This window comes from Bos grunniens, chromosome 1 (genome assembly GCF_055505025.1).
Source record: "Bos grunniens cultivar Pamir isolate PY7600 chromosome 1, Bosgru_T2T1.0, whole genome shotgun sequence".
Taxonomy (NCBI): domain Eukaryota; kingdom Metazoa; phylum Chordata; class Mammalia; order Artiodactyla; family Bovidae; genus Bos; species Bos grunniens.
The window spans coordinates 4,196,366-4,216,340 of record NC_141165.1 but is presented as its reverse complement, the minus strand read 5'-3'; the positions used below and the strand labels follow the sequence as shown (position 1 = coordinate 4,216,340).

The 19,975-nt window shown below is 50.5% G+C and overlaps 1 protein-coding gene across 9 annotated transcripts in view; it reads right to left on the bottom strand.

Moving 5' to 3' along the window:
- RFTN1 (raftlin, lipid raft linker 1) overlaps window positions 1-19,975 on the bottom strand; it is a 228,674-nt gene that overhangs the window by 42,431 nt on the left and 166,268 nt on the right. For all 9 annotated transcript variants that reach the window (XM_086390607.1, XM_086390419.1, XM_086390685.1 and 6 more), the window contains one exon: window positions 7,439-7,554. In XM_086390607.1, the coding sequence (XP_086246733.1) occupies window positions 7,439-7,554 (116 nt within the window). The remainder of the gene's footprint in view (window positions 1-7,438; window positions 7,555-19,975) is intronic.

Below are 19,975 nucleotides of genomic sequence, written 5' to 3'. Positions count from 1 at the left end.
TATGGGGCTTCAGAGGCTGTAACGGGGGAGTCCCACTGGTCATGGACAGATGTGAGAGCTGGACTATAAAGAAAGCAGAGCACCGAATTGATGCTTTTGAACTGTGGTGTTGGAGAAGACTCGAGAGTCCCGTGGACTGCAAGGAGATCAAACCAGTCCATCCTAAAGGAGATCAGTCCTGAATATTCATTGGAAGGAGTGATGTTGAAGCTGAAATTCCAATATGTGGCCACCTGATGTGAAGAACTGACTCACTGGAAAAGATCCTGATGCTGGGAAAGATTGAAGGCGGGAGGAGAAGGGGACGACAGAGGATGAGATGGTTGGATGGCATCACCGACTCAGTGGACCTGAGTTTGAATAAACTCTGGGAGTTGGTGATGGACAGGGAGGCCTGGCTTGCTGCAGTCTATGGGGTCACAAAGAGTTGGACACAACTAAGCGACTGAACTGAACAGGGGACCCCGAAGCCCATCCGGTCTCCAGCTGCACGAGAAGCCCAGGAGGCAGGCGGCTCTCCACAAGGCCCTTCAGACCCCGGACGCTGCAAGGTGAGCACTTCCAGGTGCGTCTTCTGTGTTCCCACACCTGTGCAAGTCAGTCAGACCTGTTACCACAGCTCCGTGTCTTAATTTAAATTATTTAAAGCGGATAGGAAGTGCAACAAAAATTGTTTCCAGGGAAACTAGGTAGACCGCTTGGAAGAGACCTGACAAAGGACAGTTGCTTAAAAATTAACCACTGTGGCCACTGTCAGGGGTGGGTGGGGATAGGTGTGTGTGTGGGGGGTGGAGCTGGAAAAGACCAGGAAAAAGTCAAGGAAACAGAAGGATTCTGCAGCCAGAGCCCTTTCCTGTACTTTAAAGACACTGACCCTGGCTCTGGGGTACAGCACACCTGGGTTTATAAAAGAAGGATGAAGCAGGATTCTAACCAGCAGACCCCAAACTCAAAAAGACTGGCGCACAGATGGGTACTTACATATTTATACTAAACTGTTTAAGATGTGAATATGATTTTTTCTTTTTTTAAAATTGCATTAGAGTTGATTTACAATGTTGTGCTGATTTCTGCTGTCTAGCAAATGACTCAGCTGTACATACATATATTCCTTTTCATATGCTCTTTCATTGTGGTTTATCACAGGATAGTGACTCTAATTCCCTGTGGTATGCGGTAGGAGCTTGCTGCTTATCCATCATATATATACTAGTTTGCGTCTGCAATCCCAAACTCCCAGCCCTTCCCTCTGAATATGATATTCTTTGGCTCTTTGCATTGATTTTTTCAATTAACCCACCAGCTCCCATACCAGCTGTGTCGGCTCAAGGTGCTCTCCCTACTGTGTTATGTTTAGTTCCGGTGGCAAGTTCCACAGGAAGCTCGCAGACACTGCAGGAGAGAGGGCTGCGGATGCAGAGGCCCCATGGCCCCCGGCGCCTGGTCCCGCGGCTCTGGCGGGCGGGCAGGCCGCAGGCCGGGGCACAGGGAAGCCCAGCGCTCGCCGCTGCCTCTTCACCTATTTGTCTGGGCACCATCTCCCTTTCCTCTCGAAGAATTACCTTTACCTCTCGGCTCACACTCCAGACTGTAGATTAAGTCAGCTCAAAGAACGTAAAGAAAACACACATTATAAATGCCCTCTGGATGGGCTTTCATCCCATTCACAACTGCCTTTAATCTTAGGCCGCGGGTTTCCAACCGAGACTAATGCAATTATTATATTGGCCTCTGACTCCACACGTTCCCTAGTCCAGCCTCCTCTGTGCTTTTAGGACAAGGTTAACACAACAGGCAGAGGATCTTTCTAACTGAAGATCCCAGGTGACTGAAGAAAGCAAGCCCTATTTACTTACTATAGACATTCACCACTTTTAAATCCATTATCTCTTTTTGTTCTCGTCGACTTCGAGAGGTGGTTACTGGTGTCTTCATTTGCACAAGTGAAAAATGGAAAAGCAGACAGGGGGGTGGTTTCCTTTTCACACTCAGTCGGCGGGAAATAAAAGAGCAGGATGCCTACCCAGGGGAGATTCTAGAATCCACATTCTCTTTGCAACCTTCTAAGCTGTCTGCAGAGCTGTGAAGAGCCAGGTAGGTTTTCTTACGCAAGTGTGTGCGTGCATGTGTGTGTGTGTGTGTGTGTGTGTGTGTGTGTGTGTGTAGAGGGAGAGAGAGAGAGGAAGGCCAGGAAGATGTGGCTGAATTAGAAAGGCATGCCTGCAGCCAGGGTTTGAGGAATCAGCGTGTCCAGGAGTAAAGGGGCCGGATAAGGACAAGCCAGTCCCAGCTCTGAGGAGAGAAAGCGCTGCTCAGAGCTCTTCTGCGGTTAGAGCCCTGGGAGCTTCCCGCAGGACAGCGGCTGCTAGACAAGCAGGGCCAGCCACGAGCCAAGAGGGCCCTGCCCAGGCTTGAACGGAAGGGTCCTCCCCAGAGGCCAAAAGGGTGGGGAGGAGAGGAAGGGGCTGGGCCTGGAGGACCCGGTCGGGAGCTGGACGATACCCACACGTGTGCAGGGCAGGAGCCGTCTGGGGGCCGCGGCGAGGGTCTGACAGAGCCCTTCCGACCGCTGGGTCAGAGGCAAGTCCACCGGGACTGGACCCTGCTGGGCTGCGCAGGTAAGACCTGCACAAACGTGGCCCCTGCAAGCAGGGCCTGATTCTCAAAGCGGGCAGAAGTGGGGAACTCTGGGCAAGAGTCTAGATATCTGCCTTTTAAAAAGCTCTCCAGGTGATTCTGATACAAGCCCAGGTTTGAGAAACACTGGTCTACCCTTTGGTGCAATGCAAGAAGCAACTTCCGGGTGCCTTGGAAAACAAAGGTGAACATCCACTGACAGATGAATGGATAAAGAAGATGTGCATGTGTATTCAGTGGAATATTACCCAGCCATAAAAAAGATGAAATAATGCCATTTGCAGCAACATGGACGGACCTAGAGATTATCATGCTAACTGAAGTAAGCCAAAGATAAATGTGGTATCTCTTATATGTGGAATCTTTAAAAAGACACAAATAAATTTATATACAAAACAAAAACAGACCCACAGGCATAGAAAACAAACTAAAGGGGAGGGGAGAGGGATAAATTAGGGGTTTGGGACTAACAAGGACCAACTGTGAGGAACAGAGAACTATATTCTGTAAGCTTATAAAGGAAAAGAATATGAAAAGTATATATAAAGTATATAGAATAAAGGACAGAAATAGTATGGACTAACAGAAGCAGAAGATATTAAGAAGAGGTGGCAAGAATACACAGAAGAACTGTACAAAAAAGATCCTCACGACCAAGATAATCACGATGGTGTGATCACTGACCTAGAGCCAGACATCCTGGAATGTGAAGTCAAGGGGGCCTTAGAAAGCATCACTACGAACAAAGCTAGTGGAGGTGATGGAATTCCAGTTGAGCTATTCCAAATCCTGAAAGATGATGTTGTGAAAGTGCTGCACTCAATATGCCAGCAAATTTGGAAAACTCAGCAGTGGCCACAGGACTGGAAAAGGTCAGTTTTCATTCCAATCCCAAAGAAAGGCAATGCCAAAGAATGCTCAAACTACCGCACAGTTGCACTCATCTCACAAGCTAGTAAAGTAATGCTCAAAATTCTCCAAGCCAGGCTTCAGCAATACGTGAACGGTGAACTTCCAGATGTTCAAGCTGGTTTTTGAAAAGGCAGAGGAACCAGAGATCAAATTGCCAACATTCTCTGGACCATCAAAAAAGCAAGAGAGTTCCAGAAAAACATCTATTTTTGCTTTATTGACTATGCCAAAGCCTTTGACTGTGTGGATCATAATAAACTGTGGAAAATTCTGAAAGAGATGGGCATACCAGACCACCTGACCTGCCTCTTGAGAAACCTGTATGCAGGTCAGGAAGCAACAGTTAGAACTGGACATGGGACAACAGACTGGTTCCAAATAGGAAAAGGAGTACGTCAAGGCTGTATATTGTTACCCTGCTTATTTAACTTCTGTGCAGAGTACATCATGAGAAATGCTGGGCTGGAGGAAGCACAAGATGGAAGAAATATCAATAACCTCAGATATGCAGATGATACCACCCTTACGGCAGAAAGTGAAGAACTGAAGAGCCTCTTGATGAAAGTGAAAGTGGAGAGTGAAAAAGTTGACTTAAAGCCCAACATTCAGAAAACGAAGATCATGGCATCCGGTCCCATCACTTCATGGGAAATAGATGGGGAAACAGTGGAAACGGTGTCAGACTTTATTTTTCTGGGCTCCAAAATCACTGCAGATGGTGACTGCAGTCATGAAATTAAAAGACGCTTACTCCTTGAAAGGGAAGTTGTGACCAACCTAGATAGCATATTGAAAAGCAGAGACATTACTTTGCCAACAAAGGTCTGTCTAGTCAAGGCTATGGTTTTTCCTGTGGTCACGTATGGATGTGAGAGTTGGACTATGAAGAAAGGTGAGTGCCGAAGAACTGGTGCTTTTGAACTGTGGTGTTGGAGAAGACTCTTGAGAGTCCCTTGGACTGCAAGGAGATCCAACCAGTCCATTCTGAAGGAGATCAGTCCTGGGTGTTCATTGGAAGGACTGATGTTGAAGCTGAAACTCCAATACTTTGGCCACCTGATATGAAGAGCTGACTCCTTTGAAAAGACCCTGATGCTGGGAAAGATTGGGGGCAGGAGGAGAAGGGGATGACAGAGGATGAGACGGTTGGATGGCATCACTGACTCGATGGACGTGGGTTTGGGTGAACTTGGGCAGTTGGTGATGGACAGGGAGGCCTGGCGTGCTGCGGTCATGAGGTCACAAAGAGTCGGACACGACTGAGCGGCTGAACTGAATGAATATACATAAAACTGAATCACTTTGCTATACACCTGAAACTAACATGACATTGTAAATCAACTCTACTTCAATCAAAAAAATAATAATAATTTAAAAAATGGACAAGGGGGAAGAAAAGACAACCATGTCCTTATTTGAGTTTATAACCATATCCCCCTCTAGCAGATATTTCAGACTGTAGGCATTCCCTCCAGTTATACATCAAGGTCACGTTTTGAAATTTCAATACTGCCAACACTGAAGAAGGATGAATCATTGGGATGCTTTTCCCATCACTTTCATCAAATATCACATTACCATAGATGTCTGGAGAAAGGAGCGTCTGTACTGTTCTTTCAGACATTGGTTCTTTAGAACTGAGTGAGCTTCAGAATCCCTTTGAGGGCTTGTTAAAACCCTAATGGCAGGATGTCCCTGGTAGTCCAGTAGCTAAGACTCCATGCTCCCAAAGCAGGGGACTGCATTCAATCCCTGGTCAGGGACTAGATCCCAAAGACCCGCTGTGCATGGGTACTAAGTCACTTCACTTGTGCCTGACTCTGTGCGACCCGGTGGACTGTTGCCTGCCAGGCTCCTCTGTCCATGGCATTCTCCAGGCAAGAAGACTGAAGTGGGTTGCCACAGTCTCCTCCAGGGGATCTTCCCAGACCTTGAACTCCGGTCTCCTGCACTGTAGGCAGATTCTTTACCATCTGAGCTACCAGGGAAGCCCAAGAATACTGGAGTGGGTAGCTTATCCCTTCTCCAGCGGATCTTCCGGACCCAGGAATCGAACCGGAGTCTCCCGCATTGCAGGTGGATTCTTTACCTGCTGAAGCACCAGGGAAGCCCACCCCGCCCTCTGCAACAACAACAACAAAACGCCACTGGGCCACCCCCAGGGCTTCGGATTTGCTGGGTCCAGGGTGGGACCCGAGCATCTGCGTTTCTAACACGTCATCAAGGGCTGCTGCCACTGCTGACGCGGGAACCACACTCTGAGAACCACTTTCGTAGACACTTCTGGATCGCTGTCATCTAGCCATTTTTCCTGAAGAAACCACAAAGTCCGCCTTTAATAGCCATTTTAATGTGTGGAGAACAAGGGATTTGACGCGGGTCCCCATGGCGCTGCCGCCAATCGCGCATGTGCAAAATCGCGCATGTGTTTCTGCGGTAGCCACGCCCCACTTGTTGACACAGCCCCCGTGTCCCAGTGGGCGCTGCAGCACGCGGGGGTGGGTGGCCAGCTCGGGCCCGTCTGGATGGTCCTTGAGATCGCCCACCTGCCGCCCGCTCTGTCCCACCACCCTGAGCCTGCACCCACCCTCGGAGGCGGGCTGGGTGAACGGACGGCCATCTCACAGCTGAGGAGGGTCCCCACGGGGGGCGGGGACATGAACTGCCCACACTGGACTCTGCGTTCTTGAGTCTCACTTCCTTGGCACCCCGTTTCCAGTCAGGCACATGGAGGCCCACGGGGACCCAGGTCAGGTGGGGGTCCCTGGTGGAGGGGGTTGGCAGACCAGGTCACCACCCACTCCTCACCTTCCTCTCTACATACGTCCGTGGGACTCTCGGTCCCCAACCTGACTGGCCCGGTTGCTGTGATGCTGGGATTCCCGTTTCTGATCATCACAGCTTTTCCGTGGACTCTGTTCTGCCACACCTGAGAGCAGTTACTGCCCATCCTGGCTCCGAGGCAGGCTGCCCCCAGCAGCTCTGCTCAGGATGGCTGCAGGCTGAAGGGCTGGGAGCAGCAGCGGCTGGCACAGGGCCGGCAGGTCCCCGTGCCCCACTCTGCACAGAGAGCCGCTTTCTCGTCTGTCGCACAGGTGGTCCCATCTGGCGGGGCCCCCCTGAGCCCACCGACCTGGCCTGCTCCCAAGGTGACTTGAGAGCATTCAGACAGCAGCTTCCTAGCTTCAATCACCCCAGGTGCTGGGTGGGCGAGAGACGGGTCTAAAATGTCCACGGTTTCACACCTTTAAAATCCACACCAGCAAACCTCAGAAATGTACCACCTCTTCCCAAACCCCAGCAGAAGAACACAGCTTGAGGAATTCCTCTGCCCACAGCCCAGATTGCTGGCCTTTCGGGTCAACATGCCAAAGCCGTCCTTCAGCACCTAACGGGCCAGGGACCTAACCGCTCGGTGCCTCGGTTTCCTCATCTGTAAAACGGGAGCCATCACAGCACTCACTCACAGACTCACCGTGAAGGTTCAGAGCACAGGCGCATATCCACTTGTTCTGGTGTATAAATTTCTGTGGCCCCCTGTCAGAGGGGGGCCGGAGGGTCAAGCTCCAGTGATGATGACGCTCTCATTATTACGGGGCCCACAAACCACGTGTCTACCTCACTTACGTCACTTAGACCTCTCAGACGAGTGAAGAAGAATGTTTTCTGCCCGGTAGTCTGGCACACACGATGTGTGTTTTCTACCGAAAGGGAAAAGTGGGGGCTCCTCTCCCACCTTGGGGGCACAGGAGGGTCCCCAAGGACAACAGGGGTCCTCGGGGTGTCCAGCAGTCCACCTGCTGTCCAGGGGCAGCCTCACTCGGAGGAGGGAGCGGATAAAACCACCACGGTCCAAACCAAAAGCATCACGGCCAAGCCCCACACTCACGTCCAGAACCGTCCACTGCTCGACTACAATAGCATCGTAGCCCTGCGTGGTTCTGCTGTCTTCTGTGGAAACAGCTTCAAAGATGAACACTCCATCTGTCAAGTCGTGCAAGGAATCTGTGGAGAAAGAAAAAGCGGGGGGATGGGGGGGTGGTTGCTGTAAACTGTCTGTGGCAGAAGCCTCACAAGCAGCGAAAATGTTCACTGCATTCATTAATAATCCCAATCAGAACATCTTTTCAGCATGTTAATTAAAGAAGGCACACACAGCCGTAGAGTCTAGCCCCATCAGAATGAATGAGACTCATTTACCTCACGGTTTTGAATAATATCCTTGATTTTATGAGCCCAAATCTCATTGTTAGCAATCACCATTTGATTTCACGCGTTTACCTTCCTTTTCACGCTCCACCGTCAGGAAGCACTGGGGAGAACGGATTTGGGAGGGAAACACAGTCATTCAGGGACAATTTTTAGGAGAAAACTACACGGAGGGGAGAGAGATTATTCGGAAGCGGGGCTGGGTGTAACACGGCAGCTCTAGGTTCGCAGACCAGATCCACAGGTGCTGGTTCCTTGACAACTGTGTGATGTGCGTGCCGAGCACAGGACGCTCTCGTCAGGAGGTAAAATCTGGGGGAAGGGGGACTTTTTCCAAATGACTTACCACTGAAAACGTTTCCTTGGGCGTATCAATGGTAAGGTTCTGAGTTCTGTATAATTCATCAAACCTACATCACACACACGAAACGACTCAGAACTGCCTCAGGCAATGAGAGGGTCAAGAAAAATACTCCCAGGATCCTCGTTCCTGCAGAAGACCTTCAAGGAGGTGCATTTAGTAAATGGCTCCTGAATGCCCTGGATCCACTTAGATGAAGGGCTGTGTGGAATAGAGGAATGGACTCAGAAGCAGGTGGTTGGGCCCGTGCTGTGTCGGAAAATGAAAATGACCCTTTCAGGGGCCTGTCCTCTTATCTGTGAAGGGGGAGTGGGGACACAGAGTTCCTGCCGGTCAGTACTGTACAAATCACTGCTCTGTCACACCTGCCTGGACTGAACTCCGTCCCCAACCCCACTCCCAACTCAGACATTGATGCTCTGATCGCTAGAGTGACTATATTTGGAGATAGATCTTTTCCGGGAGTAGTTAAGGTTCAGTGACATCATAAGGCTGGGCCCTAGTCTAACAGGCATGGAGTCCTTAGAAGAAGAGGACGAGACACTGGAGCAGCCCCCCCCTCCCCAGCCCCCCAACCATGTGCAGAGGAAGGGCTATAGGAAGACACAGAGGTGGCCGTCTGCAAGTCAGGAAAGGAGACCTCACCAGAAACAGAACTTGCCAGCCCCCTGACCATGGATGTGCAGCCTCCTGAACCATGAGAAAATAAACATCTACTGCTCAAGCCACTCAGTCCACGGCGGTTGGTTATGGCAACAGACATAAAAAGTGTTTAATGGTATAAAGGACAATTCCTTTAAAGGGGCAGTTCACACAAGAACGTGATCTCTTCTTCATCCAGAAGGGAAGGGGGACAAATCCAGAAAGCCCCACGTCACAGGGGCGTTCAGAAACTGCCTGCACTGTCCAGCAGTCCCAAAAAGACAGACAGATGGACACACACAGTGACCGTCAGCGCCTGACTTCCAACAGACCTCACGAGCAAAACCAAAAAAGCCATCAGGATGAGAAACCTGCGTCTTATTTGCAACAACAAAATAAGTAACAAATAGATGGATGGCCCTGCTTACCACTCTTCATGGTACAGAAAAAGCTTCCTGCGCTGAAGGGAACTGTAACTGCACAACCTTTCCAGAGAACAACTTAGCAAGGTCTAAGAAGCCTGAAAGACAAAAGTCCATCCTCTTTCACTCCAGAGACCCTGCCTCCTTCAGTCTATTATGCCCCAGGTGCCCTTGAGGTCACGGGTGATAAATGAAGACCCTGCTCCCATGGAGCTTCCCCCTGCAGGGAGATGATGACGTAATGTCCAAGGAAGTAAATGCTATGAGAATACAAAGTGGGCTAGGAGAGGAGGCGTGTGGAGTTGGAGGAAACCGTGCCGCTGTTTCTGACCGAAGTTCTCAGAGCAGGACGATCCACTTTGAGGAGAGAGATGAACTAGCTGCAAGCCAGCCGCGTGGGAACACGGGGTTTGAGAGTTCACGGGAGAAGACACAGCTCGACTAGGACTGCAGACTGAATGAGGGCCCACCAGGGGCCAGATGAGCAGCAGAATCGTGAGAAGAGAGTCAAGACCGAGTCAGCTTAGTGGTGGGGAGGAGACCAGCCAACCAGGGGCTGACCCAGGTGACTTGCTCGGCCAGTGGGATTTCAGCAGATGGGATGCAAGCAGAGGATTGCGGAACACGGGCACGGCTGAACGTGATCTCATGTCTGGGCCACCACTTTGAGAGGACATGCCCCAGCTCGCCTGCCCCACTGGAGCACAGCCTAGATCCGATGACCCTCAGACCTGAGAGCGGGCCCAGCTGTCTCAAAGAAACTGCTCCAGCCAACGTGCAAATACGAGCGCTTTGGAGTGGTTTGTTACACAGCGTCATCGTGGCAATAACTGACCGTTACAAGGCTTGATCAAAACTTGAGAAGTTCGAGACCAAGAATACCTGGGGGATATTCCTGATTATTCCAGAGTGAGACAGGGGCCTGATCAACTCAACAATCCACGGCTCTGAGGGGAATTCCTGGAGCACAGTAGCCTCTTATATTATTCCTACCTGAGAAAACAATACTCCATTTCCAGTAAGATCCCTGTGGGTTAATCAGTACCATGCTCTGCTATTAATTTTCTTTCCTAAACCAACAGTCTGTTATCAACGAGCCTTAGCAAAAGCACTAACCTTACTTCTCTCATTTGCTCTGCTGAAAAGTTCCTCCCAAGTCCAATGTCCTTCTAAGATACATTTTACTAAGGTGAGCAACAAAGAACAGAACTACTCTTCGGCTGAACCTCATTATAAGTCTTTTGGGGTCCAGGACACACATGGGCAGTAGTCTGGCTCACTTTTTCAGTTTTGGGCAACACAGGTCAGGCGGAAGACGGTGCCACTGTAGGGACATCCTACGGACCCTCGTGAATACAGCTTTCCCTAGTCCTGACCTGGGGAGTGCTTGGGACCGGAAGATACTCACTGACCCTTCAGCACTGTATCAACACAGCACCCAATTTTCAAAGTCTCCACCTACAGATCTCCTTACCGGTAAGCCTCCAAGTCCTTTAAATGTGCCAAACGCCCTCCGAGTATTAGAATGCCCAGCGTGACACAGCTGAGGTCCACAGGGGGAAGGGGCTTGCTCTCCTAACCCCTGCCTGGCCTCCCCTCCGTCGCCCACAGGGAGGAGGGCTGTGTGGTCCAGGCTTGGGGGCGGGAAGCGGGAACAAACCAGGCCCTTGTTCCCCATCCTCCTCCTTCGGTGCCACCTCCAGCCTCTCAGCCCACGGCTCCGCCCTGAATCCAGAGTGCTGATTCACGCACTTAACTGCCCAGCACCTTCAGAGTGGCTGTCAAAATCTGGTCATCTGGAACAGGAAAAAGTCAACGAGCCACAGAGAGCAGACAGCCGGGCTTTGAGACAGCGTCTTGTTTGGACGGCCTCAGCCCCTGGTCCGTCTCTCTATCACCGTCTCGGCTCAGCCTCGCTGTCGCACGCTCCAAGCTGGGATTGAAAGGTCGCTCTCAGAGCGAGGCTCCGCCTGCAGAAAGGTTAACTCACCTCCATCGATGGAAAACACTCCATTATTACTGCATTTTTTATTAAAGTAAAGCTGCTTCCCTACTGTGCACAGGAAGCTGTTCACCCCGGCATTGTATAAATATTTGATGCCAATCTTTGGGCAAAAGGCCACCTTAACTCTCCAAGCTTATGATACACAAGAGGGTGTGGGAAAAGGAGACTCGCCCGCTCCCCCAAGAGGTAAATGCTGTGAGAAAACTGCTCATCCTCTGCAGCCCCTGGGACATGAAGACCCTGCCAAGCAAGCTCCCTCCAGCCCACTCCGGTGCCAGTCCTCTGCCAAGGCCAGCCTGAAACACACACGTCGTGACAACTGGCCGATGTATGCTCTACTAGAAAATGTCACTATTCTCCTTTTATTGGGTTGGCCCAAAGGTTCATTAGAACTAACACCCCCAAAAGATGTCCTTTTCATTATAGGGGACTGGAATGCAAAAGTAGGAAGTCAAGAAACACCTGGAGTAACAGGCAAATTTAGCTTTGGCGTACAGAACAAAGCAGGGCAAAGGCTAATAGAGTTCTGCCAAGAGAACGCACTGGTCATAGCAAACACCCTCTTCCAACAATACAAGAGAAGACTCTACACATGGACATCACCAGATGGTCAACACCGTAATCAGATTGATTATATTTGCAGCAAAAGATGGAGAAGTTCTATACAGTCAGCAAAAACAAGACCAGGAGCTGACTGTGGCTCAGATCATGAATTTCTTATTGCCAAATTCAGACTGAAATTGAAGAAAGTAGGGAAAACCACTAGACCATTCAGGTATGAACTAAATCAAATCCCTTATGACTATACAGTGGAAGTGAGAAATAGATTTAAGGGACTAGATCTGATAGAGTGCCTGATGAACTATGGACGGAGGTTCGTGACATTGTACAGGAGACAGGAATCAAGACCATCCCCAAGAAAAAGAAATGCAAAAAAGCAAAATGGCTGTCTGGGGAGGCCTTACAAATAGCTGTGAAAAGAAGGGAAGTGAAAAGCAAAGGAGAAAAGGAAAGACATACCCATTTGAATGCAGAGTTCCAAAGAATAGCAAGGAGAGATAAGAAAGCCTTCCTCAGCGATCAATGCAAAGAAAGAGGAAAACAACAGAATGGGAAAGACTAGAGATCTCCTCAAGAAAATTAGAGATACCAAGGGAACATTTCATGCCAAGATGGGCTCGATAAAGGACAGAAATGGTATGAACCTAACAGAAGCAGGAGATATTAAGAAGAGGTGGCAAGAATACACAGAAGACCTGCACAAATAAGATCTTCACGACCAAGATAATCACGATGGTGTGATCACTCACCTAGAGCCAGACATCCTTGAATGCGAAGTCAAGTGGGCCTTAGGAAACATCACTACGAACAAAGCTAGTGGAGGGGATGGAGTTGAGCTATTTCAAATCCTGAAAGATGATGCTGTGAAAGTGCTGCACTCAATATGCCAGCAACTTTGGAAAACTGAGCAGTGGCCACAGGACTGGAAAAGATCAGTTTTCATTCAAACCCCAAGAAAGGCAATGCCAAAGAATGCTCAAACTACCACACAATTGCACTCATCTCACACGCGAGTAAAGTAATGCTCAAAATTCTCCAAGCCAGGCTTCAGCAATACGTGAACCATGAACTTCCAGATGTTCAAGCTGGTTTTAGAAAAGGCAGAGGAACCAGAGATCAAATTGCCAACATCCACTGGATCATCAAAAAAGCAAGAGAGTTCCAGGAAAACATCTATTTCTGCTTTATTGACTATGCCAAAGCCTTTGACTGTGTGGATCACAATAAACTGGAAAATTCTGAAAGAGATGGGAATACCAGACCACCTGATCTGCCTCTTGAGAAACCTGTATGCAGGTCAGGAAGCAACAGTTAGAACTGGACATGGAACAACAGACTGGTTCCAAATAGGAAAAGGAGTACGTCAAGGCTGTATATTGTCACCCTGCTTATTTAACTTATATGCAGAGTACATCATGAGAAATACTGGGTTGGAAGAAGCACAGGCTAGAATCAAAATTTCCAGGAAAAATATCAATAACCTCAGATATGCAGATGACACCACCCTTATGGCAGAAAGTGAAGAGAAACTAAAAAGCCTCTTGATGAAAGTGAAAGAGGAGAGTGAAAAAGTTGGCTTAAAGCGCAACATTCAGAAAACGAAGATCATGGCATCCGGTCCCATCACTTCAGGGAAATAGATGGGGAAACAGTGGCTGATTTTATTTTTCTAGGCTCCAAAATCACTGCAGATGGTGATTGCAGCCATGAAATTAAAGGACATTTACTCCTTGGAAGGAAGGTTATGACCAACCTAGACAGCATATTCAAAAGCAGAGACATTACTTTGCTAACAAAGGTCTGTCTAGTCAGGGCTATGGTTTTTCCAGTGGTCATGTATGGATGTGAGAGTTGAACTATAAAGAAAGCTGAGTGCCGAAGAATTGATGCTTTTGATTTGTGGTGTTGGAGAAGACTCTTGAGAGTCCCTTGGACTGCAAGGAGATCCAACCAGTCCATCCTAAAGGAGATCAGTCCTGGGTGTTCATTGGAAGGACTGATGTTGCACCTGAAACTCCAATACTTTGGCCACCTCATGCGAAGAGCTGACTCATTGGAAAAGATCCTGATGCTGGGAAGATCAAAGGCGGGAGGAGAAGGGGACGACAGAGGATGAGATGGTTGGATGGCATCACCGAGTCAATGGACATGTGTTTGGGTGAACTCCCGGAGTTGGTGATGGACAGGGAGGCCTGGCATGCTGCAGTTCATGGAGTTGCAAAGAGTTGGACACGACTGAGTGACTGAACTGGAAAGTTTATTTGCTCTGTCTGTAACATGTTATGGAAAAACCTGAAGGAACTTTTGAGCCGACCCAACAACACGCTAAGACAGTCTAAATTACCCATGGTGGTGTCGCTAGCATCCCAGATGTTCTTGCCCCGACATCCCTTCTCCCTACCAGGATGGCAATCATGGCACCACCTTGGTTCCAGGAGTGGCCTGTACCAACCTCTCAGCCCTACCTGCCTGGGTTATACGGATATGCAACCCCCCTGCAAATAGAATCACCCCATCTGGGCAACGGTGCGTGCCACTCCTGATTCACACCACAGCGTCCGCCTCTGCGGCTCCTCCAGCCCTCACAGCTGCTCTCAACCTGCCTGCCTTCCCTCCTGCAGTCCCTGTTGGAAGCGGTGAATAAGCCAGAGCAGGCGGAACCGCGCTTCAGTGCCCATAAGTGTCAGACTGCAAGTTGTGTCATTTCCCTGACCAGATGCCCAGATGGGGAGGAAGTGCCCTGATCTGGTGCATGCCGGCTAGGAGGCCCTCTGCCAGGCACGTCCATGGCTTCTCAGTGAATCCTCTCCCCAGTTCTGCAAGGCTTATGTTTCCCTCTGAGTGGTGAGAACATGGAAGGAAGCTACAGGACTGAAGTCACATGTCCACATTCAAGTGTACACAAGGGCCAATCTCGATCCGAATGTGGTTTGCTCGATTCCAAAGCCTTTGTTTTTTCAAGAGCTGACAGAATTTTGCTACCACAAGGATGTGCCAGAGCTCTCTCTGGCCGGTGGTGGGTGACGGACAGCCTCAGAGCCTGGTCTCATAGAGTGGGCGTGCTCTGACCATGAGGCTGTGTTCCCCGCCTGTGTGTTTTGGGTGCATCCCAGTGGAGTTGCAGTGAGATGGCCTTATAGCTTCTGTTCGGGACCAAAGCTGTGCAGAAGCCATCCTTTCCCACAGGGAGCAAAGAAAGACCAAGAACATGCTTGTAAATGGATACACTGCATCTATCAACACAAGAGAGCACATACAGCAGTGAGAAAAAATGATCTGAATGATGTGTAAAAATGGGGATGAATGTCACAAAGAGAATGATGGGAAGAAGCCAAACACAAGAAGGGCAGGCTCCACCCATACAAAGTTCACGCCCATCCATGACGCTTCCAACCAGCACTGCCGTTGCCTGGAGAGAGGCACTATGAGGCCGTGAGAGCGACTCTGATGGGTTGGGATGCTCTGTTTGTTGATCTGGGGCTGGTCACACAGGTGCACTCACCTTGTGAAAACCCACTGAGCTCAGGATCTGTGTAGGTGTCTCTATGTGGGCTATACTGCAGGAAAACGTTTAGTTAAAGACATGTCGTGGATAGAGAAGAAAATGCATTCATAGCCTAAATGAAATCTTAGTGAAACCCTCTGCTTTATTCAGCAGCTCTTCTGAAATCGAAGCCATGCCTGCAAACATGAAGCCAACATGCCTGGAGCCTGCGGCCGGCCAAGGGAGTGGCCGTGAACACACTGCAACCTCACCCTCCGCTGCTCCCCCAGTCTGCAGGGCCCTGGGGAGGCACAGCCCAACCCGGCCCTCCTCAGCACTCAATCACCGAGCAGCACCTGAAAACCTTTATCGCTTGCTTTCTGCATACAGACCACAGGGTATACACACTGGGACGCTAAGAAGCATAGGAAGCAGGCTCTGCCAAGGGACTTGCAAATATGTCTGCCTCCAGCCTGGACGGGAGAGGAGTTTAGGGGAGAACAGCTCATGTCTATGTATGGCTGAGTCTCTTCACTGTTCACCTGAACCTATCACAGCACTGTTTATCACCTACACTCAGTGCAAAATAAAAAGGTAAAAAAATATGTTCATCAGCTACACTCAGTGCAAAATAAAAAGGTAAAAAAATATGTTCATCAGCTACACTCAGTGCAAAATAAAAAGGTAAAAAAATATGTCTGCCTACAATATGTGTCCCTATGTATATTTTATTTGGAATATGCACATGTTTTTTACATACGTATTTTGCAAATATAAGGCAATCTGGCTTATTCTAGGCATCAAAAATGTTGTCTAAATACCAAATGTTATTTGGATGACATGAAGCTGGGGCATCAGAGAGTCTTAAGGAAAACCCAAACTTCAGAGGCAGGAAAGGAGGGCCGTCCAGGTACCACATGTCACCCGATGTGACAGCGCTTTTAAAGCACAACAGCATCTGGAATGTATCCTAGTAAAAGGTCTTAGAACTAAATTCCAGTTTATAGGTGATAGAGGTGGGAGAAATACGATACCACCATGAGGCACTGGCTGGAGAAATCCAGAATGCAGGACAGTCTGAGGGGCTAGGTTAATTTGAAGAAGGCAGGGTCCTGAAGAACAGCTCTCTCAGGTCAAAGAGAATTGAGGATGTGGTCACTGTACGTGGCGCTTGCTGCTGGACTGGAATCTGGTTTGGACAACGGGCTGCAAAGGACATTTTAGAAACGGTGGGGACAAGTACATATAGGCTACACAGAGATGATGCTGCCAGAGGCAAGAGGCCGGATGAGGGTGCGGGCAGGGAGAAGAGGCTGGGGGTAGAGAGAGGGTCAGGGGTCAGGGGGTCAGGGAGGAGAAAGGGGAGGGCCCGGACGGGGCCACAGGTGAGGCCAAGGGGAGGGCAAGAGGGACGCAGAGCAAGGCCAAGGCCAGGGGGACAAAGGGAGGTGACGGTGGGGCAAGGACGGGGCAGCGGCTGCTTCCCAGCGAGGGCGGGACCTCCCCCTCCCCCAGTGAGGCGGCCCCTCCCCCTCCCCCAGCGAGGGTGGCCCCTCCCCCCACCCAGAGGGCGGCCCCTCCCCCAGTGATGGCGGCTGGGACTCCGCAGGCCTGGGAGCCCTTAGTGGGAAACAAGCTCTGGGTGGGTCTCCCTACCCCAGACTTCTGGTACCCGCCCAAGTCCCCAGCGGCCGCCAGCTCCGCAGAGGGTCACCCCGCTGGCATCGCCCACCCTCGAGAAGTATGGACTCTGGCCTTCATCTCACTGGCTGCAGTGTTTCTGCAAGCCTGGCCATCCTGCCATCTGGGCATCCCCGGGACTCCCTCCCCGCCAAGGGCAGCTCCCCTCTCCCCACGGGCTCAACCCCTAGCCAATGCGGCAGCCGCCTCCTCTTTCCTCCTCTACTCCCCTCTCCCCTTCTTCTGACCTCTTTCTTGCCAATCAGTGGCGAGGACCCACAGCAACGACGTAACCTCTCTGTGCCTCCATTTCTATAGACACAACGACGGTACCCGAGGCCAGATGAGCTGGTATGTGGGCTCCTGAGAACGCACCAGCACACGGGAACTGCCAGGGCCCTGGGACCATCACCAGGCGCCCCTTTAATCCATACTGGAAGTTCCCCAGAGACAAGAGCACAGCCTTCCCAGCCCAGGACATTTGCTCGTTCTTAGGAGAGGAGCCTGGGAGGCACGAGCAGAAGCTCAAACACGAGGACAATACAAGCCTTTCTGTGTGCTGCGAGGTAAAGACGCAAAAACAGGAGTCTTAACTGGATTCTTGAAAAGTTGGCTTAAAGCTCGACATTCAGAAAACTAAGATCATGTCATCTGGCCCCATCACTTCATGGCAAATAGATGGGGAAACAGTGAAAACAGTGACAGACTTCATTTTGGGGGGGCTCCAAAATCAAGAGTTGACTCATTGGAAAAGACTCTGATGCTGGGAGGGATTGAGGGCAAAAGGAGAAGGGGACAACAGAGGATGAGATGGCTGGATGGCATCACTGACTCGATGGACGTGAGTCTGAGTGAACTCTGGGAGTTGGTGACGGATAGGGAGGCCTGGGGTGCTGCGATTCATGGGGTCGCAAAGAGTCGATCACGACTGAGCGACTGATCTGATCTGAAAATCACTGCAGATGGTCACTGCAGCCATGAAATTAAAAGACGCTTGCTCCTTGAAAGAAAAGTTATGACCAACCTAGACAGCATATTAAAAATCAGAGACATTACTTTGCCAACAAAGGTCCGTCTAATCAAAGCCATGGTTTTTCCAGAAGTCACGTATGGATCTGAGAGTTGGACCATAAAGAAAGCTGAGTGCCGAAGAATTGATGCTTTTGAACCGTGGTGTTGGAGAACTCTTAAGAGTCCCTTGGACTGCAAGGAGATCCAACCAGTCCATCTTAAAGGAGATCAGTCCTGAATATTCATTGGAAGGACTGATGCTGAAGCTGAAATGCCAACACTATGGCCACCTGATGTGAAGAGCTGACTCACTGGAAAAGCCCTGATGCTGGGAAAGACTGAAGGTGGGAGGAGAAGAGGACGAGAGAGGATGAGATGGCTGGATGGCATCACGGACTCGATGGGCATGAGTCTGAGTAAACTCTGGGAGTTGGTGATGGACTGGGAGGCCTGGCGTGCTGGAGTCCATGGGGTTGCAAAGAGTCAGACACGACTGAGTGACTGAACTGAACTTTTTGAGCTGAACATCACCTAATTTATGGGACAAAGTTCTCAGGCATTTTATAACGTTGTGGAAAATATTTTGAAGCACAAATATCCAGTTCAGAAGACTGGTGCTTTTTTTCCCAGATGGTGAACAGCTTAAAGACGTGCTCCCAGCTCTGCCAGGTTTATTTGTAAGGACACTAATTATCCTACTAGAAATAGGTTCCTATTATAATGATGATTAGCTTGCTTTTTTTTTTTTTTAATTCTGGGAAAAGAACGTATTTCCTCCCTGGCCAACGGGAAGCCTGGGCTTTTCCAGGGCAGAAACTCCCTCACCCAGTAAATTCTGCTCCCAGGTCACCCCCCAAAACATCCCATCAAAACCACCCCATCAAAATCGTCGGGAAGAAAGCCTGTCGGAATGCTGAGTGGGTTTAGATTCATTTTGACGTGAGGAGTCTGCATGCATTCCAGGGACAGGGACACGCAGCCAGGGGAGCAGGACTCGAGGGCAGCCCTGCTGTGGAGATGCCGAGGGCTCAGCGCAAGGCTTCCCACTCACGTGCCAGAGGAAATTTCATGTTCTGTCTTCAAGGTGGGAAGGCTGGATTTCATGCAGCTGAAGCCAAGGGAGGCTGTAACGGCATTTCTAACACTCAAGTCAGATGTGAAGAAAGACTGCATGCGCTGTCTGCTTCTGGACTCAAGGCTGGAGAGTGAGGCGAGGGGAGGAGTGGAGGTGAGAACGCAGCCTGGACGGCTGAAGCTCGACAGCCAGACAGGCACTGAAGGCTGCACAGACTTGCATGTTCGTGGTGTCTTCTCTCGGGGCTTGGCTGGCTCCTGACAGGCAAAGGGCCAAAGACAAAACCTCCCCTCCGAAGCCCCAGTTCCCCCCAGGTGGAGCAGGCCCAGCAGTTGCCCGGGCGGCTCCTGGCCCCCACGCCTCCCTGCCCATCTTTAAGATGCTAGTACAACCAACCCTCAGTTTCCCAGGCGGAGACTTAAAACCATGCGTAGCCACAGAGCCTCTCTGGCCCCCGGAGGAGCTAAAAGGAGCCGTCGCTGCGTGCCCGGAGAGGCATGACGGGGTGTCCCGGCGGAAGCAGGAGGCAAAGGGTCCCCGCCGGGCCCTCCAACGCCGGTGAACGAGGCTGTAACCGTCTGCTCTGAGCACGTACCCTGGGGTCGGATGGTGCGTCTCCAGCCAGCCAGCACAGCCCCCAGCTTGCAAGAACTCTGCCAGCACCCAGGGAAGGCCTCCTGGTGCCCAGGGAGATTACTGACCTTGTCGCCAGGGGACGGAACTGACTCTTCCTTAGTTGTATTAATGAAAAATACTCTAGGAATTCCCTGGTGGTCCAGCGGTTAAGAATCCGCCTGCCAAGGCAGGGAACTCAGGTTCCGTCCCTGGTCCAGGAGGATTCCACATGCTGTGGGGCAACTAAGCCTGTGAGCCACAAGGACTGAGGGCCGCGAGCCACAGGGACCGAGGCCCGAGAGCCACAGGGACCGAGGCCCGAGAGCCACAGGGACCGAGGCCCGAGAGCCACAGGGACGGA